Source organism: Abrus precatorius, unplaced genomic scaffold (genome assembly GCF_003935025.1).
Source record: "Abrus precatorius isolate BTA unplaced genomic scaffold, Abrus_2018 Scaffold6, whole genome shotgun sequence".
Classification (NCBI taxonomy): domain Eukaryota; kingdom Viridiplantae; phylum Streptophyta; class Magnoliopsida; order Fabales; family Fabaceae; genus Abrus; species Abrus precatorius.
This window is the reverse complement of record NW_020874406.1, coordinates 22,775,832-22,795,900: the sequence shown is the minus strand read 5'-3', so window position 1 is coordinate 22,795,900 and position 20,069 is coordinate 22,775,832. Positions and strand designations below refer to the sequence as shown.

Below are 20,069 nucleotides of genomic sequence, written 5' to 3'. Positions count from 1 at the left end.
GCCCAGACCTTGAGAGAATAAAGGCCAAACCAACATAAGGTTCTTCCAAAGGTGAGACTTTCTAGTGGGTCTCCTGAATCTAATAAAGTTACTAAGGTTAAAATTATACTTATGAATTAGAATCTGAACTCAAAGATCAAATGGGTTAAAGATCAATCTCCAACACAGCTTAATAGCATAGGCTTTATTAAGTGTATGCAGATCCCTATACCCCAGCCCTCCTCAGATTTGGGTTTACAAATATGGTTTCAGCCAATCAAATGACATTTATTATTTCTCAAAGACTCTCAGATAAACTTCTTACAAATATTTTTAATTTGATTACAAATTGAAGAGGGAATTATCAAAGATTGCATTAGATAGGAAGTGATACTCATTATGCAAGATTGAACTAAAGTGACCCGTCCGGTCAATGAGAGAGAATTCATTTTCTATAAAGATAATTTTTGTCTGACTTTATCTATAAGAAAAAAAAACTGAGACCTAGAAGATTTGTGCTGAAATATTGGAATGCCCAGATATTTTCCAAACTGGGTTATTATTTAAGCATTGACTGATGGATTCCCTAAGAGAAGGGTCAATATTATTAAAAAAAAAATAGAGAAGAATTAGCATAATTAATTTTAAGGTTAGATGCCATACATAAGTATTTTTAAAGTGCCTTTGGACACATAATAAAAATTTATGTATATTGAAAGTTATATTTTTAATAAAAATATATTATTTATTCAATCTTTTAATATATATTCTTTGCATTGTTTGATGTTAGGTAGATAAAAAATTAAAATAAAGTAAAGATAAGAAACAGTTCGTTGCATCATAAAAGCCAACATCTCCAAAAAAGTTACTGGTAAACATTTAAGAGAAAATTATCAAACCCTTATTATTATTTTTAATAACAAAATCCTTAAAATATTAACTGTATGCTGAAGCAACACTTGTGTACCTGTAAAAGTAACTTTCCTAGCCCCAAAAAAAAAGATACATCTAATTGGTAGAAATTAGTCCCGTATTCAATTATGGTGTTTCTTAATGCTGAGATACAAAAACTAAGTGATATAACACTAATCATCCATAAGAATAAGATAAATAAACAGTGAACCTATATGAGCAGTAAGGTTTATCGGATACCCCTTCTTAGGGTCAAAAGGTTTGAATATTGGTTGCTAATAAGGCCAAACAATACGCCAAATACGTTAATTATGAATTTCTTTTTAAGTACATTGTTAATGTTAATGTTATTGTTACTGTTATAATTGTCTTCTTTCTCGAGTCTTGACGATGACCCTTTTTTGAAATTGATATCTGTCATTATCTATAGACCCTTTGGTGAGTGCACATATACTGGAGAATCTGGGGTCATTTCTTTCACTGTCTCTTGGTCCGTTCATCATTCTTCTAGAGTTGATGTCTCAATCAATGTTTTCCTCTTCTCATGAAACTCTTTTTTTCTTCTTGGTGGCAATGATAAATATATGATAATATTTGGAAATTATGTCATATCCTTTTTATTAATTCGAAGCCATGCACCTATCCCTTTTCTCAACCACACTCAAAAAATTTGGTTGCTGAAACCAACAAAGTAGAAAAGCAAAAGCCCATCTAACTCAAGAAAACAAAAGCAAAGGTCTTTTCGTAAAGCAAGTTCAATTAAAGTGGATCACACTAAAAATTTGCCACGGCTGAGAACACCTAGTGCGTTTCTTCTTCTACTTTCGTGATAATGATAAGGTTTTTGTATCTTCATTTGGAATTTATTGTTAATTCCCATCCCCTCCTCCCAAACCCTTCTTTTATTTTTTTTATTATTTAGTATCTATCAATTAATCAATGAGTTCATATTTCGTATATTCTTTTAAATACTTTAAAATTTATCTCCAAATTATATATAAAAAAACTTCAATGTTAATCTACATTCATATCATAGAAATCTGCGGCTAAAAGTTAGCCATGCCTTGGCTTGGAAGTCGTCGTAATTGATTACAGTCACAGTTTCTTCCATATATTTAATTATACAATTTAATTAAATATTTACTTAATGTTTTTTAAATAATAACTTGAAAAAATCTATTATTATTTCTTAAAATAATGATAATTATTATGTATTATGTTTTTAAATCCTCTACGAAATCATTAGATTTTTTTGTTATAAATTTTAAAAAGAAAAAGAGAAAGATGAGACAGGAATCCATACTGTAATTTAACATACATTAGTCTTTTATGACTACGGTGGATCTGACAGCAATTCATCAGATTATGATGACAGATATTAAGGTTAAATATGAAACTATGTCACAAGTAAATAAGATGGAAGTAATTAACATGAAAATCTGAATTCTAAGTAGACAATTTTATGGCGAAATGCATCACTATTTATATATATATATATATAGACAGAGCACATGGGCACAACATGCGTTTTTCGTAGTATAAAACAGAAGTTGCCACATGACATTCCTAGTTTCCTTTGATTTTCCGGTTCTATCTTCAAAAGTAGCAAAACAAAAGCATCATCAGCTACAAAACCATTTTTTGCTTGGTCATAATCATACCACTAATGCTAATTAATAACTCATTCCAATTCACTTAATGTGACATTACATGTTTCTACAAGTTAGGCACCCATATGTCCAATTCTTTCAACGTAACTTTGTCTTTACAAAAATAGTACGCTATTTAGACCAATTTCGACAAAGGTAATAAAGATCATTATTTTTTATACCATAATAGTAACAGCGTATTAACATATTGGAAGGTCAAATGCAACTCCTTAGCGGAAGAGAAATTGCAACCACATATAAAATAGTTGGTTGTATACATCAGTTAGATGAGAAAAATTTTTTGGAAGAATTGAAAAGGAAAATTAGACGCTGAATTCATTAAAATGAGAAGAGATGTGTATACCAAGCTAACTATAAGCGATTCATATACAAGTGAGAAAGTAATTAACTTGTAACTAATCACTATTTCAATTAATTTCATCGATTATAAACATGTATCTAATAATCTTAAAAAACTATAATCTCTAATAGCTTTCTCACAGGCTGGAGGATGCATAGTTAATTTATATTTTTAGTTAAGGATGAATTATACAATATTTTCAAACAAATAAAAATATAAGTAAATTAAGTGATTTAAAAAAAAAAGAATAACGATGTATCAAAATTTGAGTCATGTTTCTTAGTGAATATCCCTCCCTAAAAAAATCTTTTAGTAGCTAGAGGCTAATTAAATAACTGCAATGGGGTAAATCAAATTGCAATTCAGGTTATGCAGTAATTGTCTGATAATGGTGCCTTGTCTAGTAGTAAAATTGAAGGTGTCATCTCCTTCCCACCTCTTTTTCCTAAACAATATAAAAACATAATAACAACTGAAGTGCAGAGTCCTACACATTTACGACTCTCGTCTAAATCAAATGAAGTTTGGCAAAAATGACTTCCAAAATATCTTTGCAGTGGAGAAAGACAAAAGTCATTGCTTTGATATTAGAAATCATGGTTTATAATCGATAAATAGAAGAGTTGAGAGAGAAAATCATAAGCTGAATTCATTAAAAACATGTACATCAGGATAATTACATGATTTTATATGCAAGTGAGACAGTAACTATCTCACAACTATTGACTAACTATTTTAATTAATATCGTTAACTCTTAACCTGATTTCTCGAGATTTTAACAGGAAAATTGAGATTGATTGATCATGTTCTTATATATACTTAGGGACAAAAAATTGGCGTTACCTCAAAATAAAGGAAAGAATTTGCCAGAGGCTTTATCCATTTTAGAGAATCTATCATAATTCTAACCCTTATGTGGCAGTGGAAAGAGAAAATAATCAGTGATTCTGGCATGTGGACAATATCCCTAGCAGGGAAACTGAGAAAGAAGAAACAAAAGCTAAGGAAAACTTGTCCCAATTGTGTTGTCCTTTCAATATCGTTGCATTCTTAAAAATGGTATTACCAACAGCAAATGGTAATCTTGTTGGTTGAATAAAAAAAAGACAAAATTATCATGTCATATATAAACGGCGCTACCAAGTCATAATTGGCTGGAAAGGACATAAGCCACCTATTTTTGGGTATTTATTTGAACAAGTTGGCCATAGTTCCAAGTATAATAGTGCATATACTGTACCATAAAAAAAATTAGTGCATGTAATTGTTTTGGTAGACAAGAGTAGACCCTGAATGTTCTGTTTAATTTGTTTATCTTGGGTTACATTTTGTTAGTGAGTAAAGAGGATCAAGTATCCAAATTATGATAATTTTTTGTCTGTCTTGTCTTTAAAGAAATTAAAAAGAAGCAATTGGTGAAAAAATTAGGCATGCCAATAGCCACCTTAATCCATTAATTAAGTGTGAAATTTAAAATATTAATCAAAATTTATTAAAACGAATTTGCATCTGTGAAGGGAAACTTTAAAGCCAAATCCTGTTTTAATTGGATGAGGAGCCATTGTCTTGTTTAAATCCACTACATTGATCAATATTTGTTTGCAAAGAATCAACAAGTCCGTCAACAATTATGAAGGGATTTTATGTCGAATAATTGGGTTTTTTTTTCATAAATAAAGTTTGTAAATAAATAATTTTCTGTACGGATTTTTTTACTCTATTTTTTTTTGACAATTTAGTAATTTTTTATTTTTAATTATTGTATTATACACTTAATGAATAATTAATTTTTATATTATATTTTAAATAATTGATATTTGTTAAATAAAAGATAAATATTAATTAATATAATAAGAGCATAATAGGAAGTTAATTAATATTTTTTATGAAAATTAAGATTTTTTTTTTTTTGCAAAACTGTAAACATAAAAAATTAGAAAAAAATTATTGTAATTAAATAATATCCCCTGAAATTTTATATACGACCTTGCATTACAACCCCTTTCAATGATTTTATACGACGGCTAATATTTCAACAAAAACTACATTGAAAATAATATCTAGTTTTTTTTATTAATGAAAATAATAATGATGATCAAGCTACATTTTGTTTACATTTATATTATCTTCTTTTTTTTAATATATTTTCTTTACTTTTCATCTCTATTTTATCTACTACAATTTTATGCTTTTTTTTACAGGTGGTAAAAATATTATTATTCTTATCTCCAACTTCAATTGATTTAGACATGAAATACTAAAATAATAAGATCCGTAACTGATTTAGAATACGTGTATGTTAGAGTGACCCGTAACAGAAAATTTCGCCTTACGCGCTTGATCACACTGCATCACCCTGGTCAAGCACTTGATTGAAGGGTGTTTACTTGTTGACAAAAAAAATGGTCTTATAACTTCCAAAGAAAATGAAAAAACATTTCATCTTCCTTATTTTACAAATTTTAAAACCAAATAAAGTAAATTTAAGAAAAAAACAGTTTACCAATTTTTTTTAGGAAAATAGATAAAATTGTCATTTCTTTAGCTTTGAAACAATTATTTACTTTAAACTCAGTGAGAAAAGGTCTTAGGTTGCAAATAGTCATTTTTTCAACATTATTTAAATATACTTTCCTAAAATTAATTAAATTTCTCTTAAAAATTGACATACATAGTACGTGATTTATAATTTCAAATTTAATCTTTTAATCTAATTCAAATACATTTATAATGGATATAGTTTACTAATTTATTTGAAGTTACGTGACCTCCAATCAAATGATTATTTCTCACACGGAAGCAACCCTTATCTCCCAAATCTCCCTTTCTTTTCTATTGGCACATCCGTCAATCTCTTTTCATGATTCTCTTCATTGTTGGCCATAAATTAGTATTGTTTTTCTTGTCTTGGGTACCCATATCATATTAATAATACACAACATATATGAGTGAGTATGTGTGTAAAAAATAACGAGCAGAAAGTACGGCATTCGCTTCACGCGCTATAATGAGCGTAACTGATAATAGTAAATGCAAAAACACTTCAATAACTATGAATAGAGTTTTGTTATATTTTTTATTTACTTTTTAATAATTGTTTATTTTGTAAAATGTTTATAAAATAAAAATATATATTGTTAACATAAATTAATTAAAAAAATTGATAAGAATAAAGAGTAATAAAATGATTCTGAAGAGTAATCCAATCCAGTATTCTCACCACGGTCCAAGATCAGACCAGCCAGAATCTCAGGTCAGTAGTTTTGGACCTTTTAACTCACTAATTAAACATTATTCCATCAGAGAGAGAAGCTTCACACCTCTTTCTTTTCATTCCTCTTTGACGACACAATCCTTCCGCGTCAAATTTCTAAATCCAGCCTCCTTCAACTCTCTCTTCACATTATTTCTTCGTCTCCAACACCAACTTCTTCCATTATCATATTCTTCTTCTTTCATCCACCGATTCAAATAAGAATTGAAAAAACCAAACGGAGAAAGCAAAATGGATACAGAGCAACGGCGGAAGAGGAAACGTGCAGTGGGAAGGCACCTTCATATCTCATCAAGATCATTCTTCCTTTGCTTTTCCTTCTTAATCTTCCTCCTCTTCTTGTCCTCACACCATCGTTTCTTCTTCTCCTTTTTCACTAATTCCACCTTCAAACCCCCTCTAACAGCCTCCACCGTGTCACTCCTCTACTCTTCCGCAAGCCACTCTATTATTGACCCTCCGCAACCCACCTCTTCCTTCACCCTCCAACACCGTATCCTCTTCCCCGACCACCACCTTCTCATCCTAACCCACCAACAGCATGCCCAACTTCGCGAACTAGAGTGCGTGTACTACACGCTCCTCCCCAACGGTTCCTCTCTCCGTTCACCCGAACCGGTCCTCGATGTTCAGGTTCGACCTGTTATGTCCGTGGACCGGTACGACGAATCTCGATCCATCGTTAGGTGCCCATTTCACCGGACGAACTCCTCCACCTCCGGCGACTCCCAAGCCGTCGATTTGCGGCGGCGCGGCGAGGTGGGTCGCCGGCGTTTGACTTTTTTGATGAACCAAACGGCTCAGTCTTGGGATAGGGTGGCGTATGAGGCGACCCTGGATGGAGACACCGTTGTGGTGTTCGTGAAGGGGCTGAATCTGCGACCGCACAAGATATCGGATCCGACCCGGATCCGGTGCCATTTCGGCCTGAAGAGTTTTCACAAAGACGGTGCTCTTTTGCTCACCACGAGAGCGGTTTCGATGGCTCAGGAAGTTGTGAGGTGTATGTTGCCGCAGAGCATAAAGAACAACCCGGGTAAGGCTCGAGGGGTTCGGGTCACGGTGAGTTATTTGAGTGGCAATGTGAGGCATCCGGTTCGTGCTCTTGTGCCTTCTGTGGCTAGGGTTGGTGGCACTAGTAGAAGTAGTAGCTCTGGTGGTGCTAGAGTTCAGAAGAGGAATAGAAGGAAGTATGAGTTGTGCGTGTGTACTATGGTTTGGAACCAAGCTTCTGCGCTTAGGGAGTGGGTAATGTACCATGCTTGGCTTGGAGTGGAGCGTTGGTTTATCTATGATAACAACAGTGATGATGATATTGAGAAGGTTGTTGAGGAGCTTGATCTTCAAGGATTTAATGTCAGTAGACAGACCTGGCCTTGGATTAAGACTCAAGAAGCAGGGTTTTCCCACTGTGCTTTGAGGGCTAGGGAGGAGTGCAAGTGGGTGGGGTTCTTTGATGTTGATGAGTTCTTCTACTTCCCCAATGAGTTCCATCAACAACTGGGGGTAGGTGTTCCTGGTGAGAATTCTCTGAGATCGGTGGTTGCCAATTTCTCATCTTCAAAATCCATTGCAGAGATAAGAACAACTTGTCATAGCTTTGGGCCTTCTGGATTGAACTCTCCCCCTAAACAAGGGGTTACCGTAGGGTACACGTGCCGGCTTCAGAGCCCCGAGCGGCACAAATCCATTGTGCGGCCGGATTTGCTTGATATTAGTCTCCTGAATGTGGTGCATCATTTTCAGCTCAGAGAGGGGTTCAGGTACCGCAACATGCCTGAAGGTACTGCTATAATAAACCACTACAAGTACCAGGTATGGGAAACCTTTAAAGCCAAGTTCTTCAGAAGGGTTGCTACCTATGTTGTGGACTGGCAGGAGGACCAGAACAAAGGATCAAAGGATAGAGCACCGGGACTAGGAACAGAAGCCATTGAACCACCTAACTGGCGGCTACAGTTTTGTGAGGTTTGGGATACTGGCCTGAAGGACTTCCTTCTGTCTTATTTTGCTGATCCTACAACTGGGTTGATGCCCTGGGAAAGGTCTTTTCTATAATGGATACTAATCAGGGTGCTAACATCTTGGTAGCTGGGTACCCATGTAAAGCGCGATGATCATACTTGTTAGGCATTCATTCTTTTTTGGGGGGGCTTTCTGTTACAGAAATTTTTGTTTTTCGTATTTTTTTTATATGATTTTATAGATATGAAACAGACTCATACAGATGTATATTTGCAGCAATATGAATGAATTCCCTACCATTTTTTTAGTTAACTATATAGCATCCAGTGGGCTAAATATTATTCATGCCTACAAAGCCTAGATATATCAAACTTACTTGTTATGCCTTTAGCAATTTAGAACAGGAAATATAATCACACAAGTTTGAACTTCGTTCTCGTACCGTACTTGTTCAATGGAGTAGCTCCCTTGGCGCCCTCTTGATAAATTTTAATTGCCCAAGAAAAGGTGGGGCTTGGTTTATTACATTAATTTGGGCCCTCTATTATTCCACGAGCTCATTACAATAATTTATGCCCCCTATTTTACTAGCCGGCAAGTCGTAGATAGTAACCAATCAAACGTATTTCAACTCAATTTTCAGCTATGGTAAACTGCATGTCAATTTATTCTATGCAACTGCAAGCTATAAATAGAAAAACAGCTAACAGAATACGTCCTCTACCAAATTAATTTTGTGCCGCGAGAAGGGCACAACGTAAATAGATGTTTAGGAATGACGTCGTGATTACGTGACCTCTGGACTCTGGTCTTGTATGTTCGTGCAGGTGCTAAAAGCATTATTAAATGGATTTTTTTTTTCTGTTGAAGAGGGGCGGGGGTTTACAACTTACAAATGGAAATATCAGAACTGAAAGAGCAAAATCAACCACTAAATGCTGCTAACAAAATACGCTGAAGTATAAAATAAGTTATTAAGACTAATAATTTGAGCGTTGCCTTGAGATGGATAACGTGTACATGGGATCAACTATTTACCTCTCTGCCAGAACTCTCGGCGGAAACTAGTAGGATTTATTTCCATTAAAATCGGGTAAAAACAAACACGATAGGCTACCTCGCAAACCTTTGAAACTTAATCTTGTGAAATCAGAGGATGTTGTTTCACATATTTTGCAAGGGTAGAATCCAGCTTCTCTCCAATATATGTAATCCATGCCTGTAGTCATTTCAATATTTATACCACTAACCCACAGATATATGCATCTCATTGAGTTTTGAAATTGGAAATAATTTCCAGGATATACAAAATGTACTGGTACTATTGTCATGCCTGAAATACAGAAACTGATATTCGACATTTTAATAGCGGTTTTTTTTCCCTTTTTTGGTTCCATGACGTGTTAAATAGGGGTTGAAGTGATGCTTTAGGAAACAAAGGAAACTAACCTAATTTCCGCATGCTGTATAGAATCCAAGGATTTCGACAAATTCAGATGTAACATTAGAAATAAAAAAATGATAAAATTGAAGGCTGAAATTTACCTGATCAGAAGCAGTGAAACCTCGTATTGTGTCGCCCCCAATAATTGCAATCCCTTTATCTCCAAGTGGTTGTAAAATTACTGCCTAGCAAAATAAAAATTGTATGAATAAATTATGTTATTAGATAATAGACAATTTTGTAATCTTCAACTAAGTCATTGATCACAAAGGAGGTCAAGGATGCAGCCCCAAGAGAAGCTGGAAACACAACCTCCTCCAAAAAAAAAGGAAAATGAAAAGACAGAAGACTATATAAACAAAAAAAAAAATTCAAATCACAAGAAATACAGAGTAACTTCTCTAAGTTCGAGGAAAGGGAATGATGAGTGGAAACACCTAACAGATTTTACAGTTTCTTTTTCCCAACTTCTTTTTTCTCATAATTCCACTCTATATCATTTGAACATGATTAACGCATTATATGATCTTTTACATGTATGTCAGCCAAATAATTTGGGTTGCCAAAAATATGCGTGGTAATTTTTCTGCCACAAATGAAACTTGTATCCGTTAACAAAACATAAAAAGATGCAAGATCACTGGCCTGAAGGTCACCACATTACTATACACCATATAATAAGCCTCAGATAAATGATCCATCATATAATTTTTCTTGTAATCCAATAGCTATGTTAGGATATTTAATAATGGGTGAAATTAGAAGAAATGGAATGGGATGGAATAAAATTACCATACCATTGTTTTGGATGTTTTATGGTGGAATGGAGGAGAATTTCGATTCTGTTGTTTAGGAAATGGATGTTATAGGAGCCAAGACACAAGAATGAAAGATGTGGAGACAAAGCAGTTAGAGTAGTCACAAATACATACATTAATTAGGATGTTAAGAGTATATTGCAATTTCTCTCTTCTTTATTTTGCTCAACTCTCTATTTGAAATCTCTGGTTCTGTTTCTGGGTTTATAAACAGAACGGAATTGTAAGGAAAAAGTTGATTCCTGCTTGACTCCCACAGGGGGAGGGGGGGGGGGGGGAGTTGGATGGAGTAGATTCCAACAATTTTCACCTATTTTAAATACTTAAAACAGTGACAACTAATGTCATTTCATTCCATCCTTTTCCATCAATACACTCATAGCCTAAGAGAACAGATTAGTTACTGATGGAATTTTGTGGAATGTTTTATCTCTAGGGAATTCAGACATGCTTCAACAATTAATTAGAACACACAGTAATGATGAAATGCATAGACATATGTCATTAGTTAAGTGGACAGCTTCAACACAAAGACACACGATACCTGAGTATTTGAAGGTAGAAATGGCAGCTCAGATTTCCCAGGATAAAGAGATAGATTAGCCAGGTAACTCTCTGAACAAGTGTAAAAGATTCAGGATGCTTTAATCAATATCAGAGCACATCTTCATGAAAAGCACAGTACTGAAGTAGCAGCAACGGTGATAGATAGTTGACATATATGGTTAGAAACTTACGAGCTCCAGATTTCATTACATCCTTATATAGTGATCCTTGCATCAATTTATCCACGTCCACACTTACAGCGTCACCATCCCCAGGAGAAGATTCTGCAGCATAACCAATTTGGAGTACACAACTGCTCTCATAAACAATAACAAGTGAACGACAGCAAGTGACATCTGATAGAGACTCCCATGCCCTGAGACAGAATATCAAAGGTGCTATCAATAAACCAGCGGAAAAAACTAATTATTTAAAAAATCAGTAACTTCCATACTTGCTTATCACAAAACATGTATTTTTCCTGTTACACTGCAATCATATCTCTTTTATTAACAGCATAAGAACAAACCTCAACATCTATTTTCTTATTTCAGATGATGCATATTTGACTATCTGATAACAATGAACGGAAGCCATAATCATGATCCAAATTTTTAATCTTTAACTTCTGTACAGGAAACCGAAAGCCACTGACCAAGCGGGGAAAAGCCAATGAAGCAAACAAGTGCCGAGAGTTTACACACAGTTTTTTTGAGCTTATCAAAGTATTGTATGAGTTACCTATAAACTCCTTTTTATCTTACTTCAATAAACTTTAGGGTCTTGCTAATCAGTGAAGGACGCTGGTTAAAGAATCAATAAATAGTTTTTTTTTTTAATTTACGCGTTGAAAATCACGATGGTAAGGTTCTTTTTACGTTTTTCTAAATTTTGTAATAAAACTTATAATATAAGCACTTAATTAAGTTATTTTACCCAAATGCACCTACCAGAGCAACTCACTATTTGCAACATCAGGGAGGGTACTGCACAATCTCTTGCATTCAACTCCTTGAGGATTAACCTAGACCCAAAAAACATGTCTATTAAAAACGAATTCTGAAGGCAGAACAACAATCAGATTCAAAACGACGAAAAAGAGCAATGCAAAGAGCTTACCACAGTTATAGATTTAGGTCTTATGGACAGCCAAACAAGACCAGTCAAAATATTGGTAACGGCCAATCCTAAAGTCAACAGGTCAGCTCTAGACTGTGAACTGCAAAAAGAGGTACAACAATTATTGCAGATATAAATAATTCCAGTTGTAATTCAGTTAGATAGGTTTTTTTATTATTATTATTACTCGAACATGACAATTAACGAAGCTAAGCATAGAAAGAAGAGTGCCTGCCGGCGTCGGCGACGGGGGCGATACCGGACAGGGCGCGGTTGAAGAGGACGGCGAAGAGGGAGGCGGAGCCGACGTAGATGGGGAGGGTGCGAACGGCGTCGTCGTTTTGGGAGACCCAATCGGCGAGGAAGTCGCGTTTTGGTTTGGGGCCTCTGTAACTGTAAGTGGAAAAGGAAGAAGCAGATGAAAGAGTGAATCGAGGTTGGAAATGGAAAAACGAATTCGAATTGGCAGAGCGAAATGGAATAACAAGAATGTGAGTGTTGAGTGGGACACAGAGAGCAGTTCCCGCTTCCATGAAAGTTTGTTATCAGTGGTGCCTTTGGAGCTCGATGGGATGGATGACGTGGACTTTTCTAGATGAGGAAGACAAGGTACGCACAGTTACTATGCACTCGCGTGTTTTTTTTATTATTATTATTATTGCTATCTATCTGTTTCTTTACTGAGTAATGTTATTTTTAGGGTTTAGGGTTTAATGATGTTAAAATCTTTTTGATTGAAACTGTTGTTCTCCTTTCTTTTTTATCCGAGTTACAAATATTTTCTAATTTTTCTTAAAAAAGGTAACACAGTGTTACGGATTTTCATCTTACCCCAAAAAAAAAAAAAAAAAAAGGATTCGCTTAGGTTTTTATTCTTTGTAGTGTTTGGTTGTTTTGGATCCATATTCTTGGTATAGTTATATTCCTTTCCCTTGTGCTCCTTTATTTTTTTGGGTCCAACATTTGTCTCCTTATTTTAGGGAAGACTTTCAAGAGGTTTCTTTTCTTCGCACTCTAGTTTTGGGCTTTAGGCCCATTCAAACATAAAAATATGGTTAACTATTAATTATTAAATTAATTAAACATTATCTTTATTCTTTAAAAAAATAATTAATGATTTTATAAATATTAACATTACTTAAAAATATTATTTTATAAAACTATTTTCCTTTAAAGAAAACAATAGACTAAACCTCAATTACAACTTATAATTCTAGAACAAATAACAATCAAAGTGGAGTAAGATAGATAGTGGGTTGTAAGACTCTCAACCCAGAAAAACTGGGCTCAACCCACAAATACAAAGATAGAACCAAAAGTAATTATAAAATACGAAGAATGCTCAAGTGGGTTTTCTTCTCCTTAAAAGGGTTATCATTAGGGTTGAAAGCTTGGAAGCGAGCAAGCTTTGTGTGAAGGCGCTCACCTAGCAACTATCTAAACCTTGACCCTTCAGTCTTCAAAACTGCACAAAAGTACTCAATTTCAAAATTTCAACAATCATCCCAACTTATTAAGATGAAATAAGGTTTTGGTTCATAATCACTGTTTTATTTGTTTGTGTTTTAATTATTAGAGATTATATTTTCCAACCGTGCCTCGTTTAACTATGTAATTGTTTTAAATTCATTTGAGGCATTAACTATTTTTAGGTCATAATTAATGATATGTTATTTGTTAGGTTTGCGTTTGACACTTGAAATATTTATTTAATTTACCCCTAGTCATATGTTAAAAAAAATTGAAAATTTGCTTTTATAGTTGAATAAGTTTGTATAATAAATTCGCATTCTGTACGATCCTATTTGCTATGTGTAAGTTGGGTTGATTAAGGTCAGAGATTTTTTTTTAAAACCCAACCAAATTCACTTCTGTGAGGAGCATATTGTATAAATAGCATCCAAAATGCACTATAAAAATGGCAAAAGAACAAAAAATAAACAAAAAAGAGAAAGAACACCCTAAAACTCACTACGCTCAAGTCGTGTTTACGCTAATTCGAATGTCATATTGCTTATTTTAGACTGCACTTGTGTCGTCAAATTATTTATTAAAATAGGGTAATGAGGTTGTTGAAAAGACGAAAAAATGTTAAAGTGCACCTAAAAGCAATTTGACATATTTTATAAGAGATTTAAAAAAAAATACCTATTAGATTAAAGCCATTTATTGTTCATCCTTTTAATTTGCATATGAATCTCAACTCTTGTGGCTAGTTTGGTAAGGAATTAGGTGTAAAAATTTCATCCATCAAATTTCTATACAAATTATCGAATAAAATTTATCATTGAGTCTTTCATATTAATCTTAGAAGTTTACTAAGTTGACTAAAATTAATTTTAATAACATTGATTTTGTGTACATAAATTAATCAAAATTATTCTTTTCATTGATTTTTTTTATCGAAAAGAACGATAATTAATTTTTTAACTGTCAAATAATTTGTTTTCAAATTTTAATTTTCACAGTGACGCTTCATTCAAATAATTAAACTGACGTATTTTGATTTTTCTGTGATTAAAAAATATTATATCATAACTCAAAAATAATTTGAATATGATTTTTTGAAAAACTTAAAAAGGGTCAGAAATATTTACATAAAAAACATCAAATTGAGAAAGAGCGGAACTCAAACACTTAACATATTGATTGGCAGAGTCCTTGTTAAGTTAGGTCTTAATTAGTTTTCTTTTATGATGCAACCATAAAGTATATAAAATAAAAATAGTGAAAACGAGGAGAACTTTTTGACAATGTTGATAATAGGCACCCTTATGGACAATGCTGGTGAACCAAAAACATTGGCGGCCACAGGTTTGTGCGGTGGTACCAAAGCAGTTTAACAATGTACGATAAAAAACCATGTTGGCATAGAATGAGGCCCAACATCATGCAACAGACACCATTACACGGCACACATGCAAACAAACAAAATAACTCTGTCTTTGTGGACCGCTACATTCATTCACTTTCATTTCAAGTTTTTAACTCCTCTCAGATAATGAAACACGTGCTCCATAAACATTCTCCCCAAGTAACCCACCAAAGCATTTCATTTTTAATTACTATTATTATCTAATCATGTATTATATTATTATCATTATACGTATATATAGCAGAAAAGTCACCCAAAATCAAAAGAGATCATGAAATTGTCTCACCTTTTTTGTATAAATAAAAATTTTCTGATAACAAATAATTGAATGTTTGTCCTTTTATATTGATAATATGCAAAGCAACAATCAAACAGTCTCATAAAACTGTGGGAAAAAAAGACTGTTCATAGATATTTTTTGAACAAAAATTCAGATTAGGAAAAAATTTGTCCATAAAGTAATGTTAGGGCAAATTAGCTACCAATCTCAAGAAAAATATTATGAGAGCGTTAGATATCTGTTAAGTACTAATTAGTAAATTGCTTTCAGATCGAATTAATTAAGTCCTAATTGTGTAAGAGAAAAAGGTTGACTCGGTGAATTGAATCAACACTATTGACATACATAAATTTGAATTCTTTAATCTGGCACAATCTTTAAAACACTTTCGAGGGATACCAAATTGACCAAAAAAAAGTTATCGTAGTTATTATGAAAGCATTTTAGGAACTAAGCAACTGACTATATACTGATAGGCATTTTAATTATTTTAATCAACTCCTAATTAATTAAGTGACATTGAATTGGATTTGAAAGCCATTCTTCTCCCAGGCTAACAGCACCACCTCAACTACTTTCAAGTTATGACAAAAAAAGACGCACTTTAAGACACAAAAATTGATAGTAGCAAACTATAATATTAATCAAGCTTTCATGAAATTTTCGATCCTCCAAATAAGCTCCAGATGTTGCTGCACGTTTTTCTTAACAGTTTTATTATTTAAATAATTTAAAACTAATATCGTATATAATATTATATAAATATTTTTATCTTTATCATATGCATGCAAAAAAATTTTAAAAAAAACTGAAAGGTATCGCTCCAAGTTGTTAATATTTTTTTTTCCCGATTTGTTTTCATACCCTAAATGCGTTCTTTGTAGCAGTTTTGTTTAACGGTTTAAACGCTACGTGAACCTTCCAAAAAGAAAGTATAAAAATAATAATTTTACAAAAAATTACTTGCTTATTAGAGATGCGCGCACTTAATAAATGAGACAAATCTAAAATTACTTGTTCTATTTAAAGAACTTTCTTACATATGTTTGCAACTTTAATAAAACAGTAATTATACTATTTTCCTTTCAATCATTCATTTAACATGTTCTTAGTTTAGACGACTTTATTTGACTTTTGATGCTGAAATACACAATCATACCACTCAACTTTCAACGCCATTGATACCTTATCAAAGTTGAAAACGTGAAAGCTCTTAAAAAAGGTGCCAACCACATACCCACCATTACCAACGAGTCACTACCACAGCCACATAGAAAGGCTGAGGTGAATAGAAAGATGTGTAGGTGATGAGTGGGGTCCATGTTTGCTTATCCTATGCAAGCATACGACCACACCCACAACTTTGGATGATTAAACGAAAGGCAAAATGCTAATATTTAAAACGTACGAGACAACCAAATCTTTATCAAAGGAACAGCGAATATGCCCAATTCACGGTGCAGAAACACCCTGATTCTCCACCATCCCCCTCTTTTTCTTTATAATAATTATTTTTGTAAAGCATTATTTGCTTGCATTGCTGATTAAATATTCAACTTATTACTTTTAGAAAAGCTTTTCCATTAACACGCTGACATTTCCTACCAATTATATCTCTAGCAACTTCAACATCAAGGATCACCGGATCAGAGATATTTAAGTTTCTTAATCTTGTAAGTTTAGTCTTTCATGATTGTTAGGTTTTCGTAGCCCTACCCATAGTTTTGAATTTGATTAGGTCAATCATATATTGCGCTTACTTATAAGAATAATTTAAATTCTCTCTCTCTCTTTATATCTATAAATATTTTTAATTACTAAATGACAAATATTATTTTTTTAATATTTCAAGACAATAATATATGTACTTTTTTTAATTTAATATAAAAAAATATTACAAGACTACTCCAGTTAAAAATGCCTGAGTGTCGATATATACTTGATCCCCGCCTACAGTGTACACCAACCAAGAGCCCGTTAGTTGGAAGAGCCTTTCTGCTAGCTAGGTAGACATGCATTTTCTTCAAAAACAAATCACAACGTGTGGCATTATCGGTATTATTAAATATTAACTTGTTATTTATTTAATAAGGATGCAGCGTTTTTCTTTTGTGAATACAATACTAATTATTTTTATTTTAATAGTTTACATTGATCATATAAAATGAATAATCTAAACAAAGATTTGATTAAGAATAAACACGTTAATTTTGTTCAATCAAGAAAATCAATATTAAAAATAGATAAAAAAATATTCGAGAGAATTACAAGTTTCCAATGGACGGATATTACATTTCCAAATTTGAATTGTGTCCATAATTATTATCGGACATTGAACGCTAAACAAACGTAGGACACACATTTTGAGTCTTGTGCTTACCGAGGCAACATTAGATGGCACAAAAGTGGACGGTCCTGATTGACGGATATTGTCCCCCAAACGAAACAGCACCACCCAATACTACATCGACAACAATGTATGTCTATGATTACAAGTGAGAAACACTCTCTTTTCTTCCGCACAGGGACAGCATGTGTAAGCAAACACAGTAATATAGGAGTAACCCTAGTAACTTCATCGTACGGCAGCGCCCACCACAAAACAGACACAAACAGCACAGTTAATTAAACCCTAGCAAACCAAACCCCCTCTCTATATATCACCCAAACCTCCCCAAGTCTCTCTCTCTTTCTCTCTATCAGATTAGAGAGAGAAACACAACACCCCTCCCTATTCTTTACTCTCCATTTTCTTCTCTCATCATATCTTAATCTATAAATATATAGAAGAGACATAGATATATTCTATTATCTTCTTTGTTCCTTGCATGGACTGTTAAGATGTCTCGCACGTGCTCACAGTGCGGCAACAACGGCCACAACTCTCGGACATGCACCGACGGCGCCGCTGCCGCTTCCGGCGGAGGGTCTCCGAGAGAGAACGGCATCATGCTGTTCGGTGTGCGATTGATGGAAGGAAACTCATCGTTCAGGAAGAGTGCTAGCATGAACAACCTCTCCCAGTACGAGCCGGACTCCAACGGCGCAGACGCCGGCTATGCCTCCGACGACGTCGTTCATGCCTCCGGTCGCACCCGGGAGCGCAAGCGAGGTAAGTAACAGTAAATGGATGATGTGTTTTTTCTTTTGTTTTTTTTTTTTGCTTTTTCATCTTCAGTATTGTTTGTTTGTGAGATTGAGTGTGTCGTGTGTTTGGTTTGGTGGATAAAGGCGTTCCTTGGACTGAGGAAGAACACAGGTTGTTCCTGTTGGGATTGCATAAGGTGGGTAAAGGAGATTGGAGAGGAATTTCTAGAAACTTCGTTAAGACTCGCACTCCAACTCAGGTTGCTAGTCATGCTCAAAAGTACTTCCTCCGCCGCCATAATCAGAACCGTCGCCGGAGGAGATCTAGCCTTTTCGACATCACCACTGATACAGTAATTTTAATTTCATCATCTTTCATTTCATAATAATAATAATAATAATAATAATATGATTTTATCATTAGATCTAATTTTGATTGAATTTTTTGGTTGACTTTTAGGTGATGGAATCTTCTACTATAATGGAAGAAGAACAAGATCAGCAAGAAACGATGGCACCGCCTACTCCAGCAGCATATCCACCAGCACATTACGGTGGCTTTCCTAGCTCGGGTTTTCCGATGAGTCTGGCTCCGGCGGTGTTGCCGGCTGCTAGTGGCGAGAGACTGGCCAAACCGATTAGGCCAACACCTATTTTGCCAGTGCCTCCGTCCTCCAAGATGGCTAATTTGAACTTGAAAGAGAAAGCTTCTCCTACTAATCTCATTGAGCCTTTACCGTTGTCGTTAAATCTGCCGCCGCCGTCTCAAGATCAGTCGCCGGCAAGTAGTAGCCACTCCTCCTCATCGTCATCGGCGGCGGCTTTTCAGGCTATGTCCGCAGGAAAGTTCAGCGGTGGTGGGGACAGTATTATCAGTGTTGCTTGAAAAGAAGAAGGAAGCCAAAAAAAAATAGTGTGGTTAAGTTATTAAGTATGGTCTTAGTTAATTTATGTTTGTAAATTAATGATATAAAGTCGAAATGTACTGGAAAGGGGAAAAAAATTGAAGATGGGAAAGAGATTTATTAATTACTAAAGATAATTAATATAGGTAGGAGAGAGGGGGATATATGAATTAATTAATGATTATGATCGTGCTTATGATGTGGAAAAAAATGGTTAGGTTATGTAGGTGATTAGGCAAATTTTAATGGCTGGTTTTGGTGTACAGGTTTTGATAGATGGAGAAAGAGAAGATGGGTTGTCATATTCTCTAGCTGTTGGGGGATTCTTGTTTCTATTTGTGTGGGGAAATGTGACCGTGAAATGATAGGGCACCCGGTACTCTTCGTATGCTATTGGTCTTTTTATGGGTCTTTCAAATATTAGCTTAGAGAAAAGAGGAATATATTATGCTAGCTGTTCTATTCTTGCCCATATATATGCCATTAATTGTGTTTTTTCTTTCTTTCTTGTGTTTGGGTGAATCCGTTGGGTAACTATTTTTGCTGACATGTCAAATCCAATTCTAATTCCATTATAAGTTCATGATGGGAAAGGATCGAGTTGCCTTGTTAAATTTAGTGCAACAAAAAAATAATAATTCTTTTTTTAAATGGAGATAATGTATTATAGAAATACAAAGGGAGTAAGAGGAGCAAAATTTGGTAACATACGATGCACACTTTAATTGCGCGCAGCATTCTCTGTCAGTACTTTCTATTTTAATCTCTTAACTGGGATTTTTAATTTGACATTAGTTAATTTTAAAGTAGTACTATAATAGGTAGATGTTGGTTACGTGAAACATTTATTATTA

The 20,069-nt window shown here is 34.1% G+C and overlaps 3 protein-coding genes across 8 annotated transcripts; 2 read left to right on the top strand and 1 right to left on the bottom strand.

Moving 5' to 3' along the window:
- The first annotated feature begins 6,129 nt into the window (after window positions 1-6,129).
- Window positions 6,130-8,570, top strand: LOC113868954 (glycosyltransferase family 92 protein RCOM_0530710-like). The gene has a single exon (XM_027504980.1). The coding sequence runs from the start codon at window positions 6,408-6,410 to the stop codon at window positions 8,232-8,234; it is 1,827 nt and encodes a 608-aa protein (XP_027360781.1). The 5' UTR covers window positions 6,130-6,407; the 3' UTR covers window positions 8,235-8,570.
- Window positions 8,571-8,971: 401 nt separating this feature from the next.
- LOC113868955 (protein COFACTOR ASSEMBLY OF COMPLEX C SUBUNIT B CCB4, chloroplastic) lies at window positions 8,972-12,685 on the bottom strand. Of its 6 annotated transcripts, XM_027504981.1 has the most exons (8): window positions 12,300-12,624; window positions 12,069-12,168; window positions 11,900-11,973; window positions 11,141-11,325; window positions 10,948-11,018; window positions 9,687-9,770; window positions 9,591-9,604; window positions 9,186-9,488 (listed from the first exon to the last, which is right to left on the bottom strand). In XM_027504981.1, exons 1-8 carry the CDS (start codon window positions 12,599-12,601, stop codon window positions 9,206-9,208), a joined length of 1,113 nt encoding a protein of 370 aa, XP_027360782.1. In that variant the 5' UTR covers window positions 12,602-12,624; the 3' UTR covers window positions 9,186-9,205. The 6 variants fall into 6 exon arrangements, 5 of the variants coding, with proteins under 5 accessions (XP_027360785.1, XP_027360782.1, XP_027360783.1 ...); XM_027504984.1 differs by lacking the exon at window positions 9,591-9,604 and having other exon boundaries at window positions 8,972-9,360; window positions 12,300-12,685; XM_027504982.1 differs by lacking the exon at window positions 9,591-9,604 and having other exon boundaries at window positions 9,244-9,488.
- Window positions 12,686-17,803: 5,118 nt separating this feature from the next.
- On the top strand, window positions 17,804-19,716 carry LOC113868978 (transcription factor MYB1R1). Its single transcript, XM_027505026.1, has 4 exons — window positions 17,804-18,335; window positions 18,455-18,663; window positions 18,771-19,241; window positions 19,482-19,716. Exons 1-3 carry the CDS (start codon window positions 18,065-18,067, stop codon window positions 19,194-19,196), a joined length of 906 nt encoding a protein of 301 aa, XP_027360827.1. The 5' UTR covers window positions 17,804-18,064; the 3' UTR covers window positions 19,197-19,241; window positions 19,482-19,716.
- The last annotated feature ends 353 nt before the right edge of the window (window positions 19,717-20,069 follow it).